At 32.9% G+C, this 27,901-nt stretch overlaps 1 protein-coding gene across 2 annotated transcripts in view; it reads left to right on the top strand.

Annotated features, from left to right (window-relative positions):
• The window catches only part of LOC118201097 (uncharacterized), a 69,605-nt gene that overhangs the window by 32,566 nt on the left and 9,138 nt on the right, over positions 1 to 27,901 (top strand). The window contains exons 7-10 of one of the 2 annotated variants that reach the window (XM_035373134.2): positions 7,277 to 7,543; positions 10,792 to 11,041; positions 16,554 to 16,642; positions 16,792 to 16,946. In XM_035373134.2, coding sequence (XP_035229025.1) covers positions 7,277 to 7,543; positions 10,792 to 11,041; positions 16,554 to 16,642; positions 16,792 to 16,946 — 761 coding nt within the window. Of the gene's footprint in view, positions 1 to 7,276; positions 7,544 to 10,791; positions 11,042 to 16,553; positions 16,643 to 16,752; positions 16,947 to 27,901 lie in introns of both variants that reach the window. The other variant, XM_035373125.2, reaches the window with a different exon arrangement.

Here is a 27,901-nt window from a genome sequence, read left to right as displayed (position 1 = left end):
TACAAAGCGAAAGTATGTTTTGAGATCCGAAATCTGTTTATCAATTTCACACCGTGGATTGGAAGTTGATCTGTCAGCACTATCCTTATCTTCAGGGCAGATGTTTTTATTTTATTTGGTTTATAATTCCATACTAAGTGTAGTATTTCATTCTGTCTTTGATATGATTTAAATCAAGTTCCTCATCATTATAATTGGCTTCGCTTCGTCATTATAATTCGCTTCGGATAGTGAAGAAAGTAACCCAGAGGTTATTGAAAACGAAAACATTTCGATTGACAATATAGTCGGTATTCTCAACATAGCAATTATAGGACTTGAACAGTGGAACTTTGTAACTAAACAAGAAATTATGTCTGTTTAATAGAATTAAAGAGAAAGTATTATCACATGAAACGAAGCAACTTACATTGAAGGAAATGTTTAATAAAGTAAACAAATAAATATTAAGCTTTTTCTTTTTGTAAATTTTGATACCCTTTAGATCATAATTGTTCTTTATTTCATAAATTACGGTTTCATATTTTTAATTTTGTAATTTCTGCATGCCATCTTACCAGATTTAAACTGATGATCTATAATCCGGAAAAATCGATAATCCGGAATCGCCGAAGTCCCGACGAGTCCGGATTAACGACTTTTGACTGTATGAATGCATTCAGACACAAAATGTCTAAGGAATGGAGAAATATCTTTTTGTAGTACTTTTTGAGTCGTTTTCTTGCTGTTGAGTACGCTATGATAATTCCATCGCTCATATCCACTCCACCCATTTTTTTATTATAATCTCCGGTTTCTTTGTTTCTATTACGATGTCATTATGTACAGTACTTACTAAATAAACCTCCCTCTTATCTTTCCATTTCATTAACATAATATACGCATGACGAGTATACTCATCAATACACAAAATCGTGTTACTTCTCCATAACGAGTATACTCGTCAATCACAGTTAGCTGGTTAACCCCTTCGCGCCGACTGTCACGTCTCCGTGCCAGCAACGAACACACTCACTTCCCGGCCGACATGCAGGTGTGCCAAAGCGTTTTCTTGTTCAGCCCCGACTGTCACGTATTTGTGCTAGTGTCCTGGAACGTTTTAAAAACTATAATTTCTGCCACAAGATGGCACTGTATGTCCATATGGTTTCAGATACATGTACATTAGACCTTTTACTCGAAATGAGAGAAGCATGACTCACATACACATGTTTTTGATTATATAAACAAAAGGGGAAATAAATGTTTCCGAATGGCGTGATTTATGACATCTCTTTAAATTTGCACGTGGTAGTTGTTTATTTGTAAGTAGAGAAGTTTTATTTTCGCTAAAGCGTTGGGTATTTCGGTTTGCAGTTCAGGTTTTAGAAAATAATTAGATCTTGTTAAACGTGAATTCCTTCTGTTTTTACCTTTGCAATGTCGAAGCGTCGAAAATGTTTAACAGAGCATGAAATAGCAGAAATGATGCAAAATATTTCGGATATTGATTCTGAAAGATTAACTGAAAGACATTTTCCAAAACTTTGTTCAGAAGGTACTGATAAGAAAATGAGACGACGATGCTTCGTTTGTTCACGTTCCCAGAAAAATCCTCCAAAACGGCAAATGAGTTATTACGAGTGCAAGGAATGTAACGTAGGACTGTGTGTAGATCCCTGTTTTCAAATTTTTCATACGAAAAGAGAATTGTAAGAAATATATTTAGTTTTCAGATGTATAATGTTAAAAGTCATAAAATGGTGAGTAATGAAAATAAAATGTGTAAAATATGCATTTAAACAAGAAATAAGGTAATTAAAGTATATATAAAAATATCTATAAAGCATAAGCCGTTTAAATACTCTATAGAGCATTATTAAACAATGCGTTGATACTTCGGAAGTTTCATGGATTCAGGCTTAATAGCAAAAAAGCCCCCGGCCCTGGACAGACGCTTGCATAAGACACTGGCGGCCTCCCTCCGCGATAAGCGAGCGTTTGGGCTACCCGGCGCGAAGGGGTTAAGAGTCCGTAGGTTTTTTTGGAGTCAATTTTTGGTCCTTGAAAGTCCATAATTTCCACCAAAATTGGCAGAAGTTCCTTAAATTTAATCATCTGAAATTTCTGTCTGTTTTTATGACTGCAATTTTGAGTGTGAATTAGCATTTTGGAGGAATATTTTTGGCAATTAACTGACAAATATGGTTATCTTTTGAATGTGTTCTCATGGGTTATAATTTGTTCCTATTTCTAATATAAATGGTGGGATACTCGAGTTTCATAGTGAAAGAAGTGAAGCATAAGCATTTTGAAATTACTTCATGAAGACCTCTTAAACAACTTTTTGCTTTTGGAGATGCAAATTCTTTTATTAAACATTTCTAAGTTTAGCAATTTATCAACATTTTGGTGATTTTAAGATCAATTTCTATAGAAAATTTTTTAATTTCCAGATCTGGTAATTTTTTATCAATTTTTTTTAAACACTGTAACATTGATAAGTTTCATTAAAATAAAACATTTTAAATTTTCGCTGTTGTATTATGAAGTTCCATTTTGGCCATGTATTATACAATATTTTGAATCTGAAAAATAAACAAGGTATAAAGCATAATTTACGGAACATTTCTTAGCAAATGCAATATAGCTATGTAATTAATTAAAAATGTCTTTTTAATGTTTTATTGGCAAGAGTTTTTCCCCATGTAATTGTCTCAGAATATGCATAAGTTTTCTCTATAAAATTAGTTTTACACTTCTCCCCTCTGCTTTTTTGTTTTTATTATTATTTTATTTATTTTACCAAAATATTTTTGGCTTTCTCCTGTTACAGAATTGGTAGCGGTCATTTTTCATTTTTCTTTATGAGTTTAGACACTGCAGTTTGGAAAGTTTAGAAGGATTTGAAGACAAGATTTATAGATCAATTTTACAGAATGTTTTCAATGAATTTGTTACTTTTTGGAGGACATCTGAAAGAACAATGAAAACATACTGTTTGATGTTTTACTTCTGATCTAGATCTTCTGTTTTTTACTAGAACCTTTTCCTTAACATGTTTATCTTCCCTTTATTTTCTCTACTTTTCACTAAACACAAGCATGGAAAATACCAAAACTGCTTCTAATCTCATCACATTCAGAAATTATATTATTATTTCATTATAGAAAGGAATTTTTTTATTAATAAAGAAATTGAAAACTAACAATTTAAAGATTCATCTAATATGTTTTAATGCATCATACACAGGGCTGGTGCTAGGCATTTACCCACCTGATACAATCTCTGTGGATCCTAAATTCTGCTTCCAATTCCTGCTCTAAATGCTAAAAGTTTTGCCATTTCCAAATTTTGTAGCTCGGTGTGACACTAAATTCTAAAAATTCTGCCCCACCAGCTCTGTAATCGGCCCTAGTACATATTTCATATTTCTCCTGAATGTTTGTATTACTAAAGAAATAAAATTAGCAGCTTTTTCTATACATTCTAAAATGAAAAGGAAACTGAATATATAAAGAGAAAGGAAATTATTCTTCAAAGATATGCGCAGTTATTATTATGGTAAATTGCCCAGTTGTTTATATTTTCAGCCTTTACTTTAATTTCCCATTTCTATATTCTCATCAGAATGCAAATCTCATAGTTGGTGTTTAAACTGAGGTTTTTGGAGTGATTTTGACTCCACTTGCTTGCTGCGTTAGTTCCTGTCAGCTGTAATAATTTGTAAATATTCGTCATTGCATTTTTGCTGCCAACATTTGAATTTGTTATGACGATAGAGTTGCTGAGCCAGCTTAAATTAAAATTCAATTTTGTAGTCTTTGACAACTAGTCCACATATTTAGTTTGAATTTGACTTTTGTTTAATTACATTACCATGGCTGTAATTGGTTTTGTTAGCATAAGAACATGCCTTTATGTTCTAAGTCCTTTTTAAATAAGAGGCTTATTTAAACTTTTGTCTGACTTTGCACTTATTTTCAGACGTAGCAGTAATTTGCTTCACGTCTGTCGGGGAACATAGAAACTAATGATAACATTAGTTTCCATATTGAAACAAATTTCTAATTTTTAGATGGCATAAATGGGTTTTAAAGAGAGAAAATTTATATAAATTAGCCAAAATGTCCAGAAGGCTTCAAATTAAAGACTCATAAATATTTTCTTGAGTGTTGTTGCTACAAAACATCTATATTTTGTAGCTTTTAATATGTAATTATCCTAATATAATTTAAAAACCAATGTCATAAATTACATGTATTTTAAACTGTGAATTTTATTAGATTGTATTTTGATAGGGCTTTTTAACAAAAATTGTTAAAAATAAATAGAATTTAATAGTGGCTATCTAAATCCATAATGACTAAGGTTATCTAACTACCTAATTTAATTATTTGTAATTAACTGCTTACCCTTAAAAATTATCCCTGCATATTAAAGCAAGTTATTGCCTTTCATTAATCCTTACTGTGGTCACAAGATAAAACCCAAAAATGTAAAAATACTTACAAGAATATGCACTGCATTTAGTGAGAATTAAAATAAGGTAACCAAAAACGTTCTTGCCATTTTGGATAGTCAGCAAGAAAACATCATAAAACAAATAATAATCATTGCTAATCCTCAAAGTAATCACCATGGTCATCCAGTGCCTTTTGCCAATGAGTAGCTAGCTGTGTGATGCCATTGCTTATTTGCTAAATTATTGCTACATCTGAAAATAAGTGCAAAGTCAGAGAAAGGTTTAAATAAGCCTCTTATTTAAGCGGTAAAACTCGAGAGTCTTGGATGCAAAGAAGTCCATGAGAGCCTTTTTAAGGTCTGGAGGGTTATTATAGGATGTCCCACGAAAATGGTTGTTCAGAGAATGGAAAAGGCGGCAGTCTGTTGGCATGAGGTCTGGGGAGTATGTTAGGTAGGGTAGTGTCTCCCAGCCCAGTGGCTGGATGATGTCCCTGGCCTACCAGGCCACTTGTGGCCTCGAATTATCATGGAGGAGGGGTACACCCTTAGGATTGACCAATGTGGCTCTTTATGCATCAGTGCCTGATGCAGATGTTCTAACTACTGTGAGTACAGGCATGCCATGATGGTTGGGCCTTCTGGCAGGAGCTCATAGCACACCACTTGGCAACTAGTCCACCAGATACAAAGCATGATCTTGTGTGAGTAGAGAGAAGGTCTCGCATAGAGTGGTACAGGGTCCCTTGGTGACAGCCAATGTCTGGAATGCCTGGGTGTGTCATACTAAACCCACTTGTCATTGCTGGTGAGTACTTGATCAAATAGGGATGAATTAGAGTGCCGAGTAAGCAGTGACACGCTGTTTCTTGTTTGCATCGGATATTGAGTGGGGTATCCACTTGCTCGGTTTGTATGCCTTTTCTGTGCAGTGCAAATGAAGTATGATTGTTTCATCAGATACCTGGAAGTGTGCAGCAAGCTCACCACATGTTTGGCTACTGTTACTCTTTACGGCTGCTCTCAGAACCTCATCGTTCAGCGTTTGTGGCCGACCGCTGCGTGGTGCATCACTAAGAGACATATTCCCTGACCTGAACTTCTGGAATCATTTGCCTAGCGGTTTGTTCATTAACGACATCATCCCTAAAGGCCTGGCAAATTCGGCGACTTAATTCTGCTGCTGACAGGCCCACTTCAAAATCATACAGCAAACAACTCTGAATGAGTATCTTTGACTTGTCCATTTCAATCAATCGCTGTGTGAGTTATGCTTGAAGTACCGATGCAGTATGCTTTTCTACTCTTGGTCAGTGTGTGGACTCCCATCCTAACCACTTCATCACCAGGTTTGGCAACTATTTTAATGTTGGGGTTCACTCTTCTAATGTCATATCAGAAACGGCAAGAACGTTTTTGGTTGCCTTGTACAAAACAACTTATCACCGCTGGTGCTTTAGTGGCTTATTGGAACCTTAAAGTATATTAACCGAGTTTCCAACTCTACATGAAGCTACGACACTAACTGCATCAGACAGAGCCCAACTAATTTTCAAAACTTGCCAACTGTACCTACATTTGGCCTTTCTGGTTTGTTCTGATCAGCAATTCTCTCTCTAGGTGAGCAGCGACAATGAGAACAGCCAGTCTTTTGGTATGAAGTATGCTGATGATGTTACTTCTCATTTTAACCTATGCTGCTTGACATAAAATCTACTTGCTATTTATGAAACCTCTAGGCTGAGCAAGTATGTGACAAAATGAGACATTAAAAAAAATAAATAAATAAAAATAAAGCTAACTGTTATTAAAATGTAAATAAAATGTCACTTATCTTCTTTCAAATATGTCCAACTATAATTAAGACACAATAACATGCCAAACAAATATTAATTCAGAAGTCAAACAACAAAAATCAGCGTTGTATTTTCAAAATTTTCACAGGACCAACCACTTCAAAATTTTGAAAATATAATGCTAATTTTTGTTGTTTGACTTCTGAATTAGTATGTCCAACTATTATAAGTGTAAAATATTTAATGCTACTTGGTAAATTTCGTAAAGTTTATTTTATTCTCAAACTTATTAATAATTATGTTAATCAAATTATGTTTAATAGTAATGCATCCTACTTGCGGATCTATTTATTTTAGGATGGCCTTACAAAAGTGAAGTTCAGGCATAGGTAATATTTTTAATTGAATTTATTCAGTTACCATTTGCTCATAGGTCCTTAATTTTTTAAGTCCTTAAAAGCACTTAATTTCCATGTGCAGAAATGTGTACAAACCCTTTACAGGAAGATGCAAGGCCTCTGGTGTTAGAGTGAGAAAATAAAGGTAATTTTTTATTGATACAGGCGTTTGTATTGATCTTCGCAATTTATATATATCTGTATGTGTCCTATAATTGAAAGTGGAGATTCATCATTTGCTGTATGATGTTTTGAGCTTGAATTGAGTCATTTACTAAGAGTTATAAAATTTTGTTTCTATTGTACAGTTATTTAATAACAATCCAAATATCCTGATGTGCCACCTTTTTACTTGTATTTTCATAATTAAAGTTATATATATATTTGTGGCATAAAACAAATATTAAATCTTTTTAATGAAATTGAAAATTATCTTAGGATTTCTTTTGCTGACACCCACCCACGAAAAAAAAGAAGCTGCAAATTTAGGTCATAAAGTGGGGTTGCCTCTTTTAATATTATATTAAATTAATGTCTGCTATAACTGTAATCTCATTATGTAGAAGGCTTATCATAAGCGTTTAATATTATTTTTCATTGTATTTAACTAAATGTTGAATGTTTTATTCCGTTTTCAAGGCAGTTGAATTCTAGACTTCCTGGATACATACTTGAAAGTGAATATGTCACAAACTTCTTTATGCCTTCCCTTCCCAATAGAGTGGGACTTTCAAGAAGTGCTAGAGGCTCAGATGGTGGTCAAGGTGAAATATCGCCAAGAAACCCACGTCTGCGTTCTCTTACTATATATAACTCACAAATATCAGACAGCTCTCCTGGACATCGAACTGAAAGTAGACCAAAAAGTTTGCATGGGTTTGCACCTAGAAAACATCCTGAAAATGGGTAATTGTATTTTAAACAAGTATGAGCTGTGATGAAAAATATTTGACTTTAAACTTTTGGGGGGGGGTTAAGAAATAACCTTAATTTTGGAATTAGTCCGACAGGCCTCCCATTATTCGAAATGTAGTTCAAAATAAAAGATGCTTTTTAACATTTTTCAGTGTGTGTTTTTAGGTAACAACTTTAATCTTCGAATAAGTCTAACAGTCCTCTCGTTATTGGAAGTGTAATTCAAAGTTTTAAAGGTGCTTTTTATAAAATTTTCAGTGTGTTTTATGTTTTTAAATTTTGAAGCTTTTCATTTGCATTTTTAGTTTGTGGTTCAGCCAGAAATCTGAAGAAGGTATGTCAGGAATAGGAAATCTGGGATTGTGATAAAATAAAATCTTGTCTCAGATAAGAGAGTTGATAGTTTTCCTCTGTTCCTTTTTTGTGTTGCACCATCACTTAAAGCAGTTGAAAATGTTTAGCTTTCATTATACCATGCATTCTGTAGATAGTATAGATCTGCTGGATAGCATTTTTTATTTGTCATTTATTCTTTTTAAGTTCTAGTAACTGGCTTGTTGGGGAACATGGAATCTGCCATACCTTTTTTTATCTTGATAATACAGATCTAGAACTTTTTGGTGTTTTAAGTGTGGAATCTGATTAGCACAATCTACTGCCATCAAAATAAAAACCTTAACTATCAGTCCTCTCATTATTGTAAATGTAATTCAAAATAAGTTTTAAAAGATTTTATTTTAACATTTTTCAGCGTGTTTTGTGTTTATAAATTTTGAAGCCTTTCATTTGCATTTTTAGTTTATGGCTCAGCCAGAAATCTGAAGAAGGTATGTCAGGAACAGGAAACTTAGTGGATATAAGTTTTCTCTTAGGTGGCATATATTTCTATCTGCAATTAAAATTACATCTATTACATTAACAATGCTTGTGCTAATTCATCTTTATTATTATCAGCTTCTTGCCTGTAAACCACACTTTGTTTAGCCATATTTGGTATTATTGAACTTGCTTTTAATTTGTGTAATTATAATTCTGGTGGATAAAATGCTTGTTTTATTTATTATCTTAGTGGTTTGCAGTTTCTTTGGAATAAATTTTTTGCAATAAAATTTTTGCTAAAATATGCCTTACTTTTATTGCTTGTAATTTCATGAAATGAACAGCTGTGAGCATGAGGTGTATAGCTACAAGAAAATAAATTAGCAGCCTTAACAAAATGCATATGTGTAAGTATAAGGTTTTGGATCATTCAAGGTCCCTTTTGGAAAGGAAAATGGGAAGTACTTTTACTGTCGTATTTTTATATTTTTCAAGTGTCTTAGAAATCTTTTAATTACATTTCTGCCTTTCATTTTATGTGTAATAATATTTAACCTGCCAGCACGCGCGTTTGGCAATTTTACGTGAGCATGCGCACGTCATATTTTTTACGACATCGGTTATTTTAACGTTTTGGGCACGAAAAACAACAGAAATGAGTGAATATTGATAATAAATTTTTTACGAAATATAATATCAATCTTATTATTACAAAATACAAGTGATATCACATTCAAATATAAGTAAAAGTTCTTATGTTAGGGAGATGGAAATGCAATGAAAACTGAATTTGTCGTAAATTTTGCACATACGCGTGTGCTGGGAGGTTAAGCTATTTAAAAAATAAATATTTTATATTTTCGTTATCTCGTGTATTTATTTATATATGCCGAGTTGAAATATGCATTTGATAACAAGAGTTTGGTTTTGTAATCATCCAGGCTTCATAGCAATAATTATGTGTAAATCCTTATAGAATACTTGAATATTTTTATGTATGTAGAAAATATTACATTTCAAAATACAAGTATAATCTATGAATAATAACAACTATAATCTATTCTATTAAAGAAAATTAATTCCCTTCTGCACTATAAAAATAGTGATCTCTATTTGCACTGCGTCATTTCGAGAAAAATCTGTCATATGACTCTTACATAATTTTGATGATGTAAATGAAACTAAAACTCGAACAGCCAATAGTGATTTTACAGCAATATTAACCATCCAATCAAAATGCGTTGAGAACCAAAACTAACTCAGTCTGAATTAAGATTTCACTCTGAACATAATGCACTTGCTATCACCGCTTTGGCTGAGCTGTATTACTGTGTCTGCTCCTTTTTTACTGCAAATCTATCAAAAATGTAAGCTCTTTGGAATAGGCACAGTAAATGTGCCAACTTGTTTGTGGCCACAATATGTTGACTGAAATAAAAGTTAAATTAAAATATACCTTGACTGCCAACGTGAATCGGCATTTCAGCATTTTACGGCCTAAAAATTCTAGCTGTTCATTGCAGTTACAACCACTTATGTTCTACCACCGAATCTATTACATATATATATGTGTAGTCTTTTAACTTTAGCTTAAGCATTAATTTGATGCAGTATTTGGATATCATGTTGTATAGTATTTGGATGTCATGTTATATAGTGACATGTATCATTATATGTTTTCCTGTAATAATTTATTTTCTTGAATTTCGGATTTGCAGTATGAACTTAATGTCACTTTGGATTTTAGAAGAGAAGAAAGCAGCAGCAGATATTTCTGATTTTGCATATGAAAGATAAATTTTTAGCAGAAACTTAATTTTACTAAAAGAAGTTTCCACTTTGTATTGCAGAAAATGAATGTGCATTTCATCTGACATAAGGATAAATAAAAATGGAGCATGTAATAGCAAATGTTAATTAGATGTTTTTAAAGAAATGTGGAATAGTTATTATTGTACAGCATTAGTATTTAATAGATTCAGTTGCAATTAACATTTCAGTTTTTATTATCAGTACAATTTTCTGCTTTTTATAGGCTATATAATCTGAATAAGTGAATGCCATTATTTCAATCAAAATAACACAAAACTGTCAAAATATAATTATGAAAGTAATTGATGTCTAAGTCTTAATAGGAGTTTCTTATTAGTATTTAAAAGGAACGGTAGTTTTTTTTTTTTTTTTTTTTTTTTTTTTTTTTTTTTTTTTAAGTATGCTTTTCATTTGACCACACATTTAACTTAATTTTGTTTCTTACTATTGTCATGTTTATTGATTTTTTAAGGTGTGTAAATGGTATTTAGGAATTTTATGTGTAATAATCTTATATTAGTTATTATATGTAACATTTAAATGTTTTATTTAATTGCATAATTCCTTAAAATAGAAATGATAATTTTACTCTTTTTTTAATTAAATAGGGGCAGTATTTGCAGTAGAGCATCTCCATCTAATTCTCCATTACAGTCACCATTATCATCACCTTATGCTTCCCCTGCAAACTCCGAAACAAATTCTAGAGCAGCTTCGCCTTGGAATCACTCCACTGCACTGAATTTAGAACGTGGAGCTTGTAGTATTTCTGCCGATTCATCTGCTGGGGGAAAAGTTTTAGTGAAAGAGCAGACGCATGATCATTGGGATACATTAAGGAATTACAGAATTGAAGAGGTTCTTTCTCTCTTTCTTATATTTTTATATTTGGTTCCCTAATTTTGGATTCTTTGCTAGATGTATATTGGAAAAAAATTAATAATTGTTGATAAATACAATTGAAAAGTTATTATTTCTTCATGTGTTCATGTTTAGGTTAAAGGTTTTACATTTTCTTAAAGATATTGTGTTGAATTATTGAAATACTAGTAAAAAGTTTAATGTGTAAAAGTAGTATGCCATTGAACCATTATTTCAAAAACTCTGATGGAAAGAAAATTAGAATTAAGTAATATTTTTGAAGGAAGCTAATTATCATTGAAGTTATTAACTTGTTTAAACACATTAAAGACCAGATATTATTTCCCCACCCCTTCCCTATTTTACCCCAGTTATTTTCCTCTTGGGCTGCTCTCCCCGAGTCAACTATATTTGTTTACATCTCATCAGAGTTTTATAATACTTATTAACTTTTAGTGTTTGAATATAAAACATTATTTTGCATTATGAAACAATAATTTGCAACGCATGCGTAAAATTACTACTTTTTGTGAACTGTAATCTTGATATATAAACTATCTGCAAAAATAATCAACATGATCCATAGTAATATGCAAAAATGTAATACAGTTCATCAGACATAGAAAAATACTCTCTTATTCCTCAAACAGGTTCCTTTGTTACATATTTTACCATTGTTAGCATGCACTTAGCACTGCATTGAGACAAAGCAAAAATTATCTCTGAACTTTTTGGTTTGATTTATCAGGTAGACCTTATCTTTTATACTTATTTTTATATCATGTATTGTATTTAACATGGAGCCTGTATGTGAAAAATTTCCTAATACTTTTTTAAAGTATGGTATTGCATATATATCTCATTTCTCATTTTTTTCCTTGGGCAGCACAAACTATGCTCTGAAATAATTTTTTTTGTTTTTTATTATTTGAAATAAACACAGGTTTTTACCGCTGTTTTATGTCACATGATTAAAAAAGATACTGATATGTATGATCTACTCCTTTCATGTGACATTGAATTAATTTATATGTAAACGTTTTTAATTTGCTCTCCAGTTGTAATCGTGAAAAATTTCGGGTATCATATTTCAAAGAAAATGTAGATTTTGTTTGCTCTTGAATCCATTTGAATGATTTTTTTTTTTTTTTTTTTTTTTTTTTTTTTTTCATGACATCTGTACACTGGAATGAATGAAAGACTTGTTTCCCTAAAATGGATTCGTAAGATATTTTTTCGTGACATCTGTCTGTACGTACATAGCTCATGTAACTCAAAAACAAGTAGCTGTAGAATTGAAATTTTGTATATGGGACTGTTTTAACATGTAGTTGTGTGCCTTTATTTTTTGTTGTTATTGGTCACACCAAACTTTTATATATATATGTTGAATCTTGCAGCTATAGTGCAGGACTGGTTAAAAAATTTTTGTTTTTAATTTTTGGCCTATTACTGTGTTTATATCTATACATATACACGCAAAGGGTGCCCACAAAGTCCGGTACCACCCATTTAACTGCTGAACGGCTGCGGCTATATTCATAAAAGTGATGTCAAGGTATAGTAAAGTGGCTATGCTCTACTAAATAAAATAGTTTTCAGCGCCATCTAGTGGAAAACATCATCAGAGTTAGCGCCCCTATCTCGAAAACAATACGAGATAGAAAGAAAGAGTGAATTACAAAGTTGTAGAGCAATGTTGATTTAGTACGAAAAAGACACCTCGTGGATCTGAATGTTAAGAATAGAACGTTTTAAACGTGCATTTGTTTGTTTGAGATTTCCGAAACTGTGACGTCACAAAACGATCTTAGAAAAGAAAAGGGGAAAAGAAAAAAATTATCACAAACTGTCTTTATTTTCGATGTTTTAATCTTCTCTCCATCATCTGAAATGCACGTTTCGACCCTTGTTAGAACTTAATGTTGCTCGTTGTTGCATAGCAGGTGACATGTTTGCACAAGCATCTGTAATACTTTGCTGAAGGTCCTGGGATGTTTGTAGAGGGGGTAGCAGTATTTTTATTCTTATATGTTGATAAATTGTTCATTTTTTTTTTCTTTAAAAGTGGTTGACATATGTTGTTCTTATGACCAAGTTTATCTCTCTAGTTAATCTGCAAGCAGCAGTTATAGAATTATCAGCAATTTAACAGTTTAAGTGCTGCTAAGCTTAGACTTCAATTTAAAATTCTTTTCAAATATATTTGGTCATGGATTGTCATTAACACATTGACAATCCATGGCACACTGATGGGAGTTTTTACCAGACTTCGATAAGGTTCCATCTGTTCCCCGGTCAGCAGCTTGAGAACGAACTTAGTAACAGCATGGCGCATGTTTGAATCACATGCGAGGATTGCCTGCTCTGTTCTGCATGACACATTGACAATCTCAGCAATGTTGTGGTTTGTTCTATGATCCTCAGGCACAAATTGCTGAATGGTTTCAACATTTTTGGTTGTTGTGCTTGTTAATGGTCATGCTGATCTCTCATCGCCTTCCAGTGATGTTTTTCCAGTCTGCAGCATTGCAGTGCACTTGCTGAATCATGTCAAATGTCTCTGTGGCAGATTTACCCATTTTATACAGATTTTCATGTTTACTTGTTCTAACTTGCTATCCATGTTAAAATGACAGATGTGGTAATAGCTGTAGTCAGAATAACACCAGCTGCACAGTTCCCGATGAACACAGGATGCTATCTCTTGGCACACTCTCTTATGAAGGTCAGTGTTGTCTGTGCCTGTATGTGTAACCCAGCGCTGCTAACTGTTGGCATGTTACAGAACAGGTCTTGAAATTTTTTTACTAATCAAAGCAGGTGGCGTCTAAAGACAGCATGTAGAAAACATGAGTTATCTCGTGAACCACCCAAACTGATGACACGAGTTAACTTGTAATCCATCTGCAATCGTTTAAAATTCCTTACAAAATTTTGATTACAAAAAATTATAATGTTGTAAAAATTATTCACAAAGCTTAATGAAGAACTATTCTTTAATATCAATGAATCAAGTTATATCTTCAACCCGCTCTGGCAGGTGCAGTGTGTAGTCAGTAACGACAAGTTCATGAATATCTTAAATTGTATATAAATTTGTTTAAGCTGGAAGCTGTTAGACTATATTTATCAATAAAAATTTTAAACAGGATTTTTTTTTTTTTTTTTTTCCCCTATAGATAAAGAACTGGCTTATCATAGTTTTGAATTGGATTTTATAATGGAAAGGAGATTGAAATTTTAAAAAAGTCATCTAAAATTTGAATCCTGTAAAAATTATACAGTTATATATTGGGAATAAAGAAAGCTTTCTATAACAGGTTTTTCATAACTATCATTACTGGCTTAATATCCTTATTGAATTAATGTTTATTGTTAAGCCTGATTAACAGACAGATGGGGCTTCTCTGTTTATTTATGTTATCATCTGAATTATTAAAATCTTCAAGGAAATCATTATTTTATATATCCATTATTCTCGTAATTTGCAATTTTACTATCCCATACAATATTCAAAGCATCTAACCCCCACAGATTATAAGGGATTGCTGTTGCTGTGTATGTAATCAAGCCAATTTGAAGTTAAGCGAGAGCACATGTGATCTTTACACAGACAAATTACTAATATATCTTTTTGTGAAGATATTATTATACACTGCTGGCCACCCAAATTGCAACACCAAGAAAGACAAGAGATATCACAACAAAATCTGTTTAGTAGATAACATGTTGACCAAGTATCAAATGATTAAATTTATAGATTTCTGTAAAGTGCGGTTCCTTCCAGAATCAGTAGCCAGAGTAGCCGCCCATTGTTGGAGACCACCGCTGCCATACGCCTCGGTATTGATTCAAAGAGACTTTGGATGTGTTCTTGGAGTACAGCAGACCAAGCAGCTTCCACACGTTGCACAAGTTGATCTGGTGTGGCAGCTTGGGATGTAATCTGGGTCAATTGTTCAGAAACCACAGACACGTTTTCTATCGACGAAAGATCCGGAGAGCAAGCCGGCCAGGGAAGCAATTCAATCTGGCGGTTGACGAAGAACCCTTGGACAATGTGTACCATGTGTGGTTGCACATTATCCTGTTAAAATATGGCTGTGGGCAAGCCCTGAAGGTAAGGAAGGACAACTGGCTCTAACACCTCGGAGATGTAGCGCTGGCCGTTTAAAGTACCGGCAATGCATATTACAGGAGTGCGAGAGTGATATCCAATACCACCCCATACCATAATACCCAGTGCAGGACCAGTGTGGCGATGCATAACGCAGCTGTTCACCATCCTCTCTCCACGGTGTCTCCAGACTCGAATCCAACCATCGTGGTGTTGCAGACAGAAGCAGGACTCATCAGTAAAGACAATTTCATTCCATTCTGCCGTCCACATCCTTCTTTCATTGCACCATTGGCGGCGGAGACGTCTGTGGTTCTGCGTCAAGGGAGACGAAGCAATGGACTTCTTACGGACTGACCACTTTGCTGTAAACGGCATCGAATGGTACATGCAGACACTGGATAATGCGTTACAGACTGAATGTGCTGTGCTATGGTTCATGATGTGACTGAACGATCCGTCACTGCCATGCGCATGATGTTCCTATTATCACATGAAGTGGTGCACTGAAGTGGATGCGATCGAACGCGTCGGTCTGTTGTACCCTCCTGCATCCAATCCGGTCACATATCTGCATTACAGTTGTTTGGCTTCATCCAACACGACTACCGATTTCCCTGAAAGATAATCACTCTCGGTAGGCCTCTCTTCTCCCATGTCGAACTCAGGTACTTGATCAAACGATGATCGCTGCTTACTACAAGGCATAATTGATCTTCTTCTTCTTCTTTTTTTTTTTTTTTAAAAAAAAAAAAAAAGCACAAGGAAAACACAATTGCCGAACTTGAAATCGTTGAAAACTCCAAGCCTTAAATAGCACTTTAAAGTGGCACCACAGGCGCGCGCGATGTGCATCTTCACTGAAATTCTAATCATTTGCATATCTCACTTCTGCTAATGCATGTTGTAAATTTCATGTTATTTGCATGCTTCCTTCAGGGTGTTGCATTTATGGTGGCCAGCAGTGTATATAAGTTAAAATTTTATGAGTTTAGACTTCTCTTAAACTTTTTATTGAAGTTGAGGGGACTGTTAAAATAGACTAATTTACTGTATGCTTGTTTTTCAGAATGAAGTTGCGTAAGTACTAGCTTTTAAAGTCGTCCACACTTCCATGCAAAATTCTTTTTTTTTTTTTTTTTCCCAACTTAATTGTTAGAATTTTCAACTATTTAAAATTAAGATAAAGATCTGCATACTGTCAATTTGACAGTTTCTTCATTTTCAAATGTGTAAGTTTGCATAGAAAAAAATTAATTCTCCTTTTGATTCTAAATAGGATTTAAAGTGACTCGAATGTAGCAGTTAATTTAAATATTTTATGCAATGCCTCTTTTTTTTAATGTTGTTATATTATTACATATAGTTTACATTTTTCTTTATATTCAGTTACAAGCTATGCCTATTGAAGAACTGGAATCTTTAGGAATTTTAAAAGATGCTGGTTCTAAATTAAGGAAAGCTATGGATATGAAAAGGTAATATTTAACTCTATTATATTATAACACTAATCTTTCAAGAAGATTATTAAATATATTTTTGTTTAATTGTCTTCTAGAAAGAGCAGAAAATATGTTATTTTTTATAGCCCTTCAAATGGTATAATTGGTTGTTACCTTCCCAAAAGTGCTTTGAAAAACAGTCTTCTCAACCAACCTGCAAGTAATGATAGTTCCCCAGTGTGTTCAGAATATTCAAGTCCACCTCAAAGCCCATCTCCAGCTGAAGCATGTAATCAAAGTAGTTCTCTCAGTTCCAGTAATGAAGAAAATCTTGATAAAAGTAAACTAATTTTTTCTGTTGAATATTCATAATTAATTATTACTATTAAATATAATATTTGTTAGATGCAAGTAATTAATGCAATATTGAATTTCATTTTAACATATATATTTATATTGGTGATTTAAATTCAGTTGTAAAGCAATTTTATTATCATAAACATAATTGTTTGTTAATTAACATGTTTTAATGTATTATCAAGCTATATTGACTTCCACAAGTACAATAATACAAATCTGAAGAAGAGATTAGAAGAAAGTATCGGCAGATATTCTCACTATTAAAATTACTAAAAATCTGAGATTAGACACTTTTGCTTCCCCCCCCCCAAGAAGAGGCTGTTCTAAATGTGCTCAATATTTAAAATTTGAAAAAAAAAAGTGAACTAAATCTGGAAATTCAGAGATGGAGATCAAGAAATTGATTACATAAAGCTGAACAAATTTTTCTTCAAAATGGTATAATATATTGTAGATAGTAATGAAAATTAAGTCGATTTTAGTAGGAACTTTGTTTCATTTATCAAAGTAAATGAATATAAAAAAGTAGTTAAAGGGAAAGAGGTGGATGTAAATAAATTAGATGCTAAAATAGTTCCAAAAAATTCAGATTAAAAGCATAAAGTTTGTTGTATTTATGAATGTTTTGTTATTTTGGGTACTCTTCTATTATCATGACCAGATTCAGAAATGTATGTATGTATTGCATGTGTGTACATACATATATGGATAATAATTTATTTCCTAAACCGTATTGATTAATTGATTATATTATCTCCTAAGTTTAATTAAAGTAGAATTATTTTAAAAGTGTGCATCCATACTGGTAAGTTATATTTTGAAAGATGTTTTGAAGTAATTTGAAAGCAAAATGTTAATAATGTTTTAACGGGGACTGGAGTTAAATCATCACGAAGAATAATATTACAATTGCAAAAGTAGAAATTAAAACATGTAATTATTGTCATTGATCGGAAATTAGTTGACTTTTCAAGGGGAACAAACCAACTCCCGTTCAATGATCAATAATTGATAGAAATACGTAAATATGAAAGTGTTTCGTCTTTACTCGAGTTATAAATTAAAGCCAAACCGGCAATTCTAGTCAGGCCAAATATTTCCGCGAATAGTTGTTACTCAAATAACTGATTCTCATGAAGCATTTTAGTCAATTCAATTTGGAGTAAAAATCAATTACTGTAGAGAAATCTTGTAAAACTCGAGTAATCGTCCCCGACACTATCATCTTTATGTATTTGAGTACTATATTATTTGTAGAAATTAAACATTGGAAATTGTCAATATGAAATCGAAATCAAAGTAAAGTTGAAATAAACATAGAAGATTATAAAAAAGATAAATAATGCAAACTTTGCAAAAACAAATCAAAGAGAACATAAAAATAATATGAAAATAATATAAAAATAAAATAGAAAATAATATAAATAGAAAATAATATAAATAATATAAATAAGATCAGTGAATGTACATGAAGATATAAAGGCCAGAAAGGTATTAAGTAACTTACATTCTTTCTAGTGGGGGAGTTGGCAGTGTGTTCTCTTCGTGTCTGACTCAGAAGTGTAGGGTGTCCGAAAATTCTTAGCGGCAGTAGGGGCTTTGAATTATATCAGTCGGCAAGACTTGGGTGAAGAAATTTATGGTAGTGGGTGGGACTTGGAATTCTTGAGGGATGTATTTTGTGGAGTTCTTATCTGAGAGAGACCGTCTGTTAAGATTTTTTTTTTTTTTTTTTTGTGGAGTTCTTATCTGAGAGAGACCGTCTGTTAAGATTTTTTTAAAAATACTAGTGAATGGAAATTAATTAATTTCTGGCTAATTGTCGTGTCGCAATGATTAAGAATTTAAGAAAGGAAAAAAGGCATTTTCGCTATCCAAGAGCTAGTAGACAGTCTAAAGGCAGGAAATAGGCCCATTTCTTTAGTAACAGTATAGTAACAGTATATGTCTGAAGACAATTAGCTTTTTACAATATATACAATTGAGTAATTACACTATATACAAATAATAATTAACTATATACAATATACAAGTAATTACACTATATACAATAATTACACTATATACAAATAATAACTTGTATTCGCACTAAATGGATTTAAGTTCATACAACATATATGGATATATATATATGTATATATACACACACATACATATATACAAGTACATATATACAATTATACATGAACACGTACATAATCCGGTCCCAGTATCAGAAGAGAACTGTAGTTTGTAATGTATGCTTGTTTTAATATCTTTTTTAAACTAATGTAATAATAATGTATTAATTTGTTATTTAAAGCTGCAAAATTTTCTTACATTATGATTTGAATAATGCTTCTTTAACAAATGTTCTTAAAAATGAAAGAATTTTTAAATGTTTTAAATTTTAAATTTTGACCTTGTAAATATTTTTTAAATATGTGTAACTGTTGTAAAGTGTAAAATATTAATGTTTCAAGAAGTTAGTTTTCTAATTTAATTACTTGATAAATTTTAGGGTATTATTTTTTAATGAATTTTCAGATATGTAAATATTACATTGTGTTTAATAATAATGCATCCTTTCTGTTTTATTCTGAGAATAGTAGAGAGGAGTTAGTTGTGCAAATAATTGCTTTAATTTATTAAATTCCCATTTGATGATAGGTCTTTAATTATTTTCTTTAATGTTCTTTTATAACACTAATTTTCAACTAAGGAATGTGTGAACCCTGTATTTAACCAGATGGAGCAGAAGTGGTTATTACAGACATAACTATAAATCCTGAGTAGTAAATCCAATTGTAAAATGACATTAACAAAATCACAGGTTTTATCAAAATAATTGTCTGCTTATCAATAATAGATGTCAGTCTTACAAACAGTTAGTGAAGTGTGTTTGTAAGCTTAGTGAGTGTCAGAAGCTTGAAGGACAATGAAATGAGATTTCCTTCTCTTATTTATAACTACTAATTTGTGTTCAGAATGCAAATATTATTTCATTAATGATATTCTTTCATTTGCTAGCAAGCATGGATGAATCAAATATATTCCTGGTAAAACTTTTGACATCGTACATTATATATCCAAACTGTTCCAAAGGGCATAACATAAAAATAAAAACATTTGTTTTGTATAGAAGTAATACTGGGAAAATGATCACTTTGTGAAATTCAGAGTTGATTAAAGATACTTTTGCTGAAGCAGGGAATGCTCAACCAAGGGGAGTTTTATAGTTTCAGCAGCATTCTTCCCCTTTATTTCCCTGTTAAGTGTTTAGTGTATTATTACTTTCTTCTACTTCCACTTCAGGCACTTGAGAATCAAAAGCTTCCTTCCTGTCTTTTATTTCTTCATGTTTTCATTCTTTTTCTTTAATTCTGTTAGATGTTTCATCCTTCATTTCTTGATCTTCCTCAGACAGTTCATTAGCTACTTCCTTCATTTCTTCATTTTTTGATTCTTCAGACGCCACTTCTGTCATTTTCATATCGTCTTTTATGGCTCCAGTTTCTTTTGTAAGCTCCACTTTCAACTGTTGGAGTTGCTCTCTCACCTTTTCTCGGCCAGCTCTCATCTCTTCTCATCCAGCTGTCATCTGTTCATATCCAGCTTTTATCTCATCATATACTGCTTTTATCTCAGCACATCCGGCTTTTAACTCTTTCATTTCAGCTTTGATCTCAGCTTTTATTTCGGCGTTCATCTCTTCTCGTCCAGCTGTCATCTCTTCATATCCAGCTTTTATCTCAGGACATCCGGCTTTTAACTCTTTCATCTCTTTCTGTCCTGCTTTCATCTCTTTCAGTTCGGCTTTGAACTCAGCTAAAAAGTCCATCAAAGTCTTCGTTTTCTCCGCCATGGCTTTCCTCTGGCATACACTCGCAAATCCCACTTCTGACACCAGTTGTTATGTTACATTATTTTCTTCGTTCACGTTCGTGTGGATTTGGAGTGAGTAACGACTACAGCACTTGATGGAATATCGAAACACACTTTATTTACCAATATTAATCAGGACAGCTCCAAAATCATGTCGTCATTTACAGTCGTCGAATAACTACTATAAACACGCTGACACAATCAGCAACACAGCCTTCAGACCATCAGGCTGTAATGGTCGAGACAGCCTCACTGCAAAGCACTGAATACAGCTCCCGACTTTGCTCGTCCTCGGAACTCCACGTATTCTCGAGACTCTCCATGCTGCAACTCGCAGTGCACTCAATGACACACAGAGCACAGCTCCCGACTGTTCGGTTCAGTCATTCCCGGAGCTCAACACACTCTCTTGACGATGCACTAACCACAATACACTAAGAAACTCCTTCGGTGCACTCGCTGCCCAGCTGTCAACTCGAGACACACTGATTCGCACTCCGACTCTCCCCATACCAGCAGGGTTTATATAGTTTTTGGCTTGTGCTCTAGAACATTCTGGGCTAAACCGGTAAGAATTCGTTCTAGAAGGTTCTCCGTGCGTCCATGACATATCGCCGATTTTGTCGCCAAATGGGCGATATCTCATCAAATATGGCAACCCTAAAACTGCTTTGTGGAGAAGCTATCTTACCGCACCTGGACATTTTGTAACAATATTATTATTCACTGAAGAAGGATTATGTGCTAGATAAATATTTATTATCTTCTATATTTTTAAACTATATAATTATATATTTATATTTTCAGGAAAAGTATAAATAACCTTTCTTTCATTAGCAATTGCGTTTCTGAATGTGGCTCCAAATACTCTCTCAGGTCATCGCAAATTAAAATAACTATAAATTTTGGCAATCTGAAAAATGCAATGAAAACATCTTCTGGCAGAGCAAAAGCATCATCATATTTTCTGTAATTCACTGCCAATTCAGAGATCTACGACCATATTCTTTGTTTAAATATGAAAAAATTAGCAGCGAAAACACATACAAAGCCATTGTCTACTTAGAACATCACAAGCCTGATTGACGACGCGGTAATACTTTTCCTTGTGCTTTCAACAACTTCTGTACTCACAGAATATAAGATGTCGGACAGACCTGTTTTTCACTAGCAACAACATCTAACAGCCCACAAATTATTGCCGACTCTCGGAGCGTAGAATAGTCGTCTAGGTGCAGACCAACTCCCTTTTTGGACTGTATTGTTGAAGTAAATCCACTTTTCATCACAAATAATGATCTGGTCCAGAGTTAAGTCCTTGCATTGATATTCAAGCAGATTAGTGCAGGCCCGAACATGTCTGTCATCTGTTTGAGTCATCAGCTTACGCAGTACCCAGCGACTGAACTTGTACATCAAGTTTATGCGATACATAGCATGACTAATGGACGTGGCACTAACATCTAACTCCTTAGCAAGCTCTCAAATGGTTCCAAACTGTTCTTCCACAAGCTCTCGCTGGCGGGTGCCTCATCAGCATAAGTAGGCCAGAGCACATTGCTTTTTGAATGTCATAGTCTTTGTTTTTAAACTTCTGGTACCAAACCTTCACAGTGTCATATGATACAACATTAGTACCTAAAGCTTTACGTATGATTTGTTTTTAAACTTCTGGTACCAAACCTTCACAGTGTCATATGATACAACATTAGTACCTAAAGCTTTACGTATGATTTGGTGACATTCTGTAGTGGACCTTTTGCAACAGAACTGAAAGTAAATAATGCAACGCAATGTTCTAAAGCAGCAGTTCTCAACCTTTTGACTAACGCATACCATCTAAACAAAAACTGAAAACCTTTAGTACCACCACCACCACCACCACTGTTGAACAAAGCTCAGATCGCATAAATTTACAAGTGGTAGAGAAAAAAACTCTATTTTGGGATTTTAATTTTTGAATTTAATAGTTAAGAATACTTTACTTCTTTGCGTACCACTGGTTGAGAACCCCTGTTCTAAAGCTGTTTTTTTTCCCCCAAATGCCAAAATTTGTTATATGATTAAACACACCAACGCAAACTATTTGTTCTGGCGATATTTGCAGCGGCAGGAAACGTTCGTTAAAACCTGATATTTTTGTAGTAATATTTTTTAAGTCATACAAATTTCAGTATGTAGTTTTGCCATTGGCTTCTATGAAATGGCCATTTTTTTATGTTTTTGGAGGAAAATATTGTTTCAGATTTGTTTGCAATTCTGTCAGATATCCCTTGATAACAACTGGAATTTTATCAGCCGTTAAACTAGTATTATATTCCTGCACTTCATTTAGCATCGTAATAGTGTAATTTCTTGCTTCTATGTGAAAGGTTTAGAAATTGAGCTTTTTCGTTACTGTTTCCATTTTCTTGCACTTTAAGTGTACTTGCCATGTAACAAAAGATTTGAGTTATCTAAAGAATATCACAAAGCCATCCTTATCAACTAACATCACTAAAACTGTTTTCCATTATTGCATCTTTAGCCATTGAGAGATGCGAGTTTAAAAACATTAAAACTTTTGTCATTTTTTAAAGTTTCTTCAAGACTTTCCTTCTGGATAACCATCATACTTTGCTGTGTAAAAGATGATGTTCATATTTACTGCCCCTCTGTATATAATGCATTGGATAGCCTGAAATTCAAGGTACAATGTTTTATAAATTTATACTCTCTTGCATAGCAGTTTACAAAAGCAATACCATTTTCTGTAGTCCTGACTTCTTTGCGTATGCAGCAATGTAACCATATACAGTCTGGTGCCATGTCCTTTATTTTTCCAAAAAAAGCCGTGCATGGATGCCTCAGTCCCATGTATTTTGTTTAGTCAGTATCATTTGACCAGTGTATCAATAATATTAAAAAATTATTTTGCTTTTGTTGTATTCTATGGTTTTCAAAATAGGAATTCTTCATCAGATGTATTCTCAAAATCGCATCTCGCAAAACACATAAAATTGGCATTTTTCGATATGTCTGTACTTTCATCAATTTAAAAAGGGAGGGAAAAAAAATTGCACAATTTTAAGTTTTTTTGCTATTATTTGCTATTTCCATGATTTTACAATTCACTGTGTTATTGGAGAGAGACAATGTATTTATCTTCCCTTCCCCAATTTTTATCACATATAAGAGATGCCAACACTTTCGTTGCAGGAAATGTTAACTTTTCCATAAGTGTATGATGATATCCAGTTTCAGCAATTAATTGGGATATTTCATAAGCCATAACTGGATTTTCAAACAAAGCCCGCTGAAAAAAATTCTAAGACATAGTTTGTTTGCTAGCTGTTAATTCATTTTTATTATGTATTCTTTCTTATTATCTTATCAGCTTTTTATTGCAGTTTGATTCTATGTGTCGCTTCAACTTTTTAGAGTCTCATGGACTAATTTAATGAAGGCTATATGACAAGTAACATGTAATGGTTTTCATCGGCACATTTCATTAACCTAAATTTTACATAATCACGAGAATACTATCGAATCCAACTTGTTTTCTATGTCATATGTGTTGTGGACAAAACCGCCAATTGTTGTTATTCTTGGGCTTGGGTAAACATCACCTAATTGTGTATTGTTAGCATTATCGATGAAATTATTCCTCTCTGGACATCATTTGATTGTTTACCAGTTATAACTGCACATTCTTTTAACGAATCATTTATCTGTTGATGATTTAATGTAATGTATAGTAAATATGTACAAAAAAATATACACAGCATCTGAATTAACCAAGATCATATCAGCTTGAGTTCGGATGAATTTGATTTTGCCGCTTTGGATGATGAACTTACATCTATTTCCGACAGATTATGCTGCAAAACAAATGAATCCAGTGGAGAAGACAGTGATGCAGTAAGAGGTGTGAGACGACAGAAAATTAGAATTATAAACGGAAAGCTTCATGTAATACTAAAAAGTACTGCAAGGTTTGTCCCGCCTGAAGGTAGGCGGGAAACTTCGTATTACTGTGATACGTGTCCTGACAAACCTAGGATACATCTTGGATATTGTGTTACAAAATATCATACCAAAACTAATTACAGAGTGTAATATTTATCAAACTTTGTTGTTTTCAACATATAAAGGAATAAACTGATGAAATTTTATTATTTGTATATGTTTGTTTATAAATGTTTTTAAAGTACTTGTAAAGTGTTTGCCGAATTTCACCGAAATCATCTGGAGTTGCTGGTTCATGCAAACGAAAAAGGCCTCAAGTGCAAAGGGTTAATAAGTAGCAAATACAGCTGTGTCACTGACAAAAAAATGGCTGGAATATGGCAATAGATCCTCGCAGTGTCTTCCTGCTGTAGTCTGGACTTGGTGTCGTCATTGGTCTTCTGCTGTACTTTACTCAAGCCAGTGAAGTTTTGTTGGTGCCACAGACAACATTAAAATAGGAAATAAACCAAGAGATAAAGTGATCTGGCATTTTGGAAGTGCAGCCTTAACCTTTTCCGGCACGCTACCTTTTAAAGTTAGAATTTCTACAAACAACAAAAAAAGTGATAGGCAGTCCAATCAGGCCTAGAGGAGTACACAGGTAAAATTTTGTAAAGTTTTATGGTTTTAATTCTGTGGGTGTGCTCAAAGCGGACTCACTGAATGAATAGAGCTTCAAAAAGAACGCTGAAGCAAGCATTGCTGGGAAGCACTCAACAGAGTAAAAGATTTTGCCTAATATTAAAAAACAGAAATTTTGATTACCTGCAGATTTAGCATTATTGAGGATGTACCATGGGCAGGCCTGCTCCTTTACACACCCACAAAAAATTCTGTTTTTGGTTATATGATGATTACGTACATATAAATGAAAAAAAGGTAACCTGGTTTTATAATATATGATATTTACATTTCATATTTATACAATGTTTTTTTGGGGGGGGTTCACTTTATATCATTTATACTTTCTTTTCAAAGCAAGTGACACCACCTTTCGCCAAAGTAATCGTTGATTATTGTAGTTCAGTGTTCAAACTTTAAGTAATTTATTTTAATGTTATTCGCATCATTTAATGTGGCTTCTTCCTTCTTTTTACATTTATTTGTTATTAGTTAATAATACTTTCAAATTCTAAGCAATTTTCTATGGCATACTTCTGAAACTAATTCTACCAATATGATGACATACCATCACAAAATTTAATGCATGTATTTTTTGCTTATGTATGCTGCTAAATAAATGTAAAATATGTGAATTTATTTTTAAATATCATTATCATCTTTTTTTCGTTTAGCTGCAAAATGTCTGAAAAAAATACATTTTTTAATCCTATTTGGGCAGATTGTAATCTCAATATTCAGTGGAGAAAACAACTCTTTTTATAGTTATAATAGTAGTGCTTTGGGGATAAGCCATATGTAATAGGCAAATTTTTGCATTTTCAAATGGTACCATAATTAATTTACCTCTCAGCACAGCCAACACTCACTACACAAAGAGACTGAAATTTTCTTAAAACACATCTGGAAAAGTCAGGAAATTTCATTCTCGCATTTGAGTTGCAACCCTGGAAAAATCAAGAGCTGACTGATAAAATTACTCCTGACCGTCAGAAAACAGTGCAACTATTTCTTAGTTGATGACCTCTCTAGAAAAACTAAAAAAAAGAAAATGAAACGCAGATGTGGACCCACCTATCTATTGTGAATGATTTCACCAAAGATATTACTGCTGTGAAACAAAGATACAATTGTTGGGCTGGTACTAGTGTTTCAGTGATTCCACTCTGGGCACATGAGATGTTTGTCATCCGATTTTAGGTAAGATTTGAAGGTAAAAATTGAAAACTCATGTAGAATAAAGAGATCAGCATATAGCCAAGAAAAAAAACGTAGAAATTTCTTTTCAAACGATTTCTTTTATATCTTAAAAAAATCTGGAACGTTTCTTTGATAAATGAGGGTCTTTAATCATGGCTAAAATGTATGGGTTGGTTTGTATTTTGCTGCCATCTAGTATAAATATAAAGAAGGTTCAAAATAACTTATAAAGCCTTTTCCATTCAATTTTTCTGTGTATACAGAAGGAATTTTTTTTTTTTTTTTTTTTTTTTTTTTTTTTTTTGGTGTGCCAAAAAGGGTTAAAGAATAATACAGTCAAAAGTCGTTAATCGGGACTTCGGCAATTCCGGATTATTGATTTTTCCGTATTATGGATCATCAGTTTAAATCTGGTAAGATGGAATGCAGAAATTATAAAAATAAAAATATGAAACTGTAATTTATGAAATAAAGAACATTTATGATCTAAAGGGTATCAAAATTTACAAAAAAAGAGCTTAATATTTATTTGTTTACTTTATTAAAGATTTCTTTCAATGTAAAATGTTTAAGTTGCTTTGTTTTATGTGATAATACTTTCTCTTTAATTCTATAAACAGACAAAATTTCTTGTTCAGTTACAAAGTTCCGCTGTTCAAGTCCTATAATTGCTGTGTCGAGAATACCGACTAATTTGTCAATCGAAATTTTTTCATTTTCAATAACCTCAGTATCACTTTCTTCTTTATCGGAAGTGAATTATAATGACGAGGAATTTTATTTAAATCATATCAAAGACGGAGTACATCGAGATGAAATACTACATTTAGTAAGGAATTATAAGGTAAATTAAATAAAAACATCTGCCCTGAAGATAAGGATTGTGCTGACAGATCAACTTCCAGTTCATTGCGTGCCGCGACCTTCCCTCCCCCCCCCACACACACACACATGCAGAGCAGCGTGAAATTGGTAAACAGATTTCAAAATGGTTTGAGAAACAAAGGATATGCCTTTATCCATTTTTTGCAGCAATTCCACTTTTTGTTTAATGGACTTTTAAACATACTTTCGCTTTGTAGGTCCTTTACACATTAGTAAATATATATCGGAAATTGTATTTGACATAATCGAAAGTTCAAGCTTACTTTTATAAAATTGCTCTAACAGTCTGCAACAAATAATAATCCGGATCCAATTTGAAGATTCAGGAACAACGCAATCTGCAACATTAACTGAATTAGATAATTTTATCTTAGC

This window comes from Stegodyphus dumicola, chromosome 10, assembly GCF_044657685.1.
Source record: "Stegodyphus dumicola isolate Sdum_Otavi_A_Nest chromosome 10, ASM4465768v1".
Lineage (NCBI taxonomy): Eukaryota > Metazoa > Arthropoda > Arachnida > Araneae > Eresidae > Stegodyphus > Stegodyphus dumicola.
Note: the sequence above shows the minus strand (reverse complement) of the source record. Positions and strands in the feature narration are given on the sequence as shown.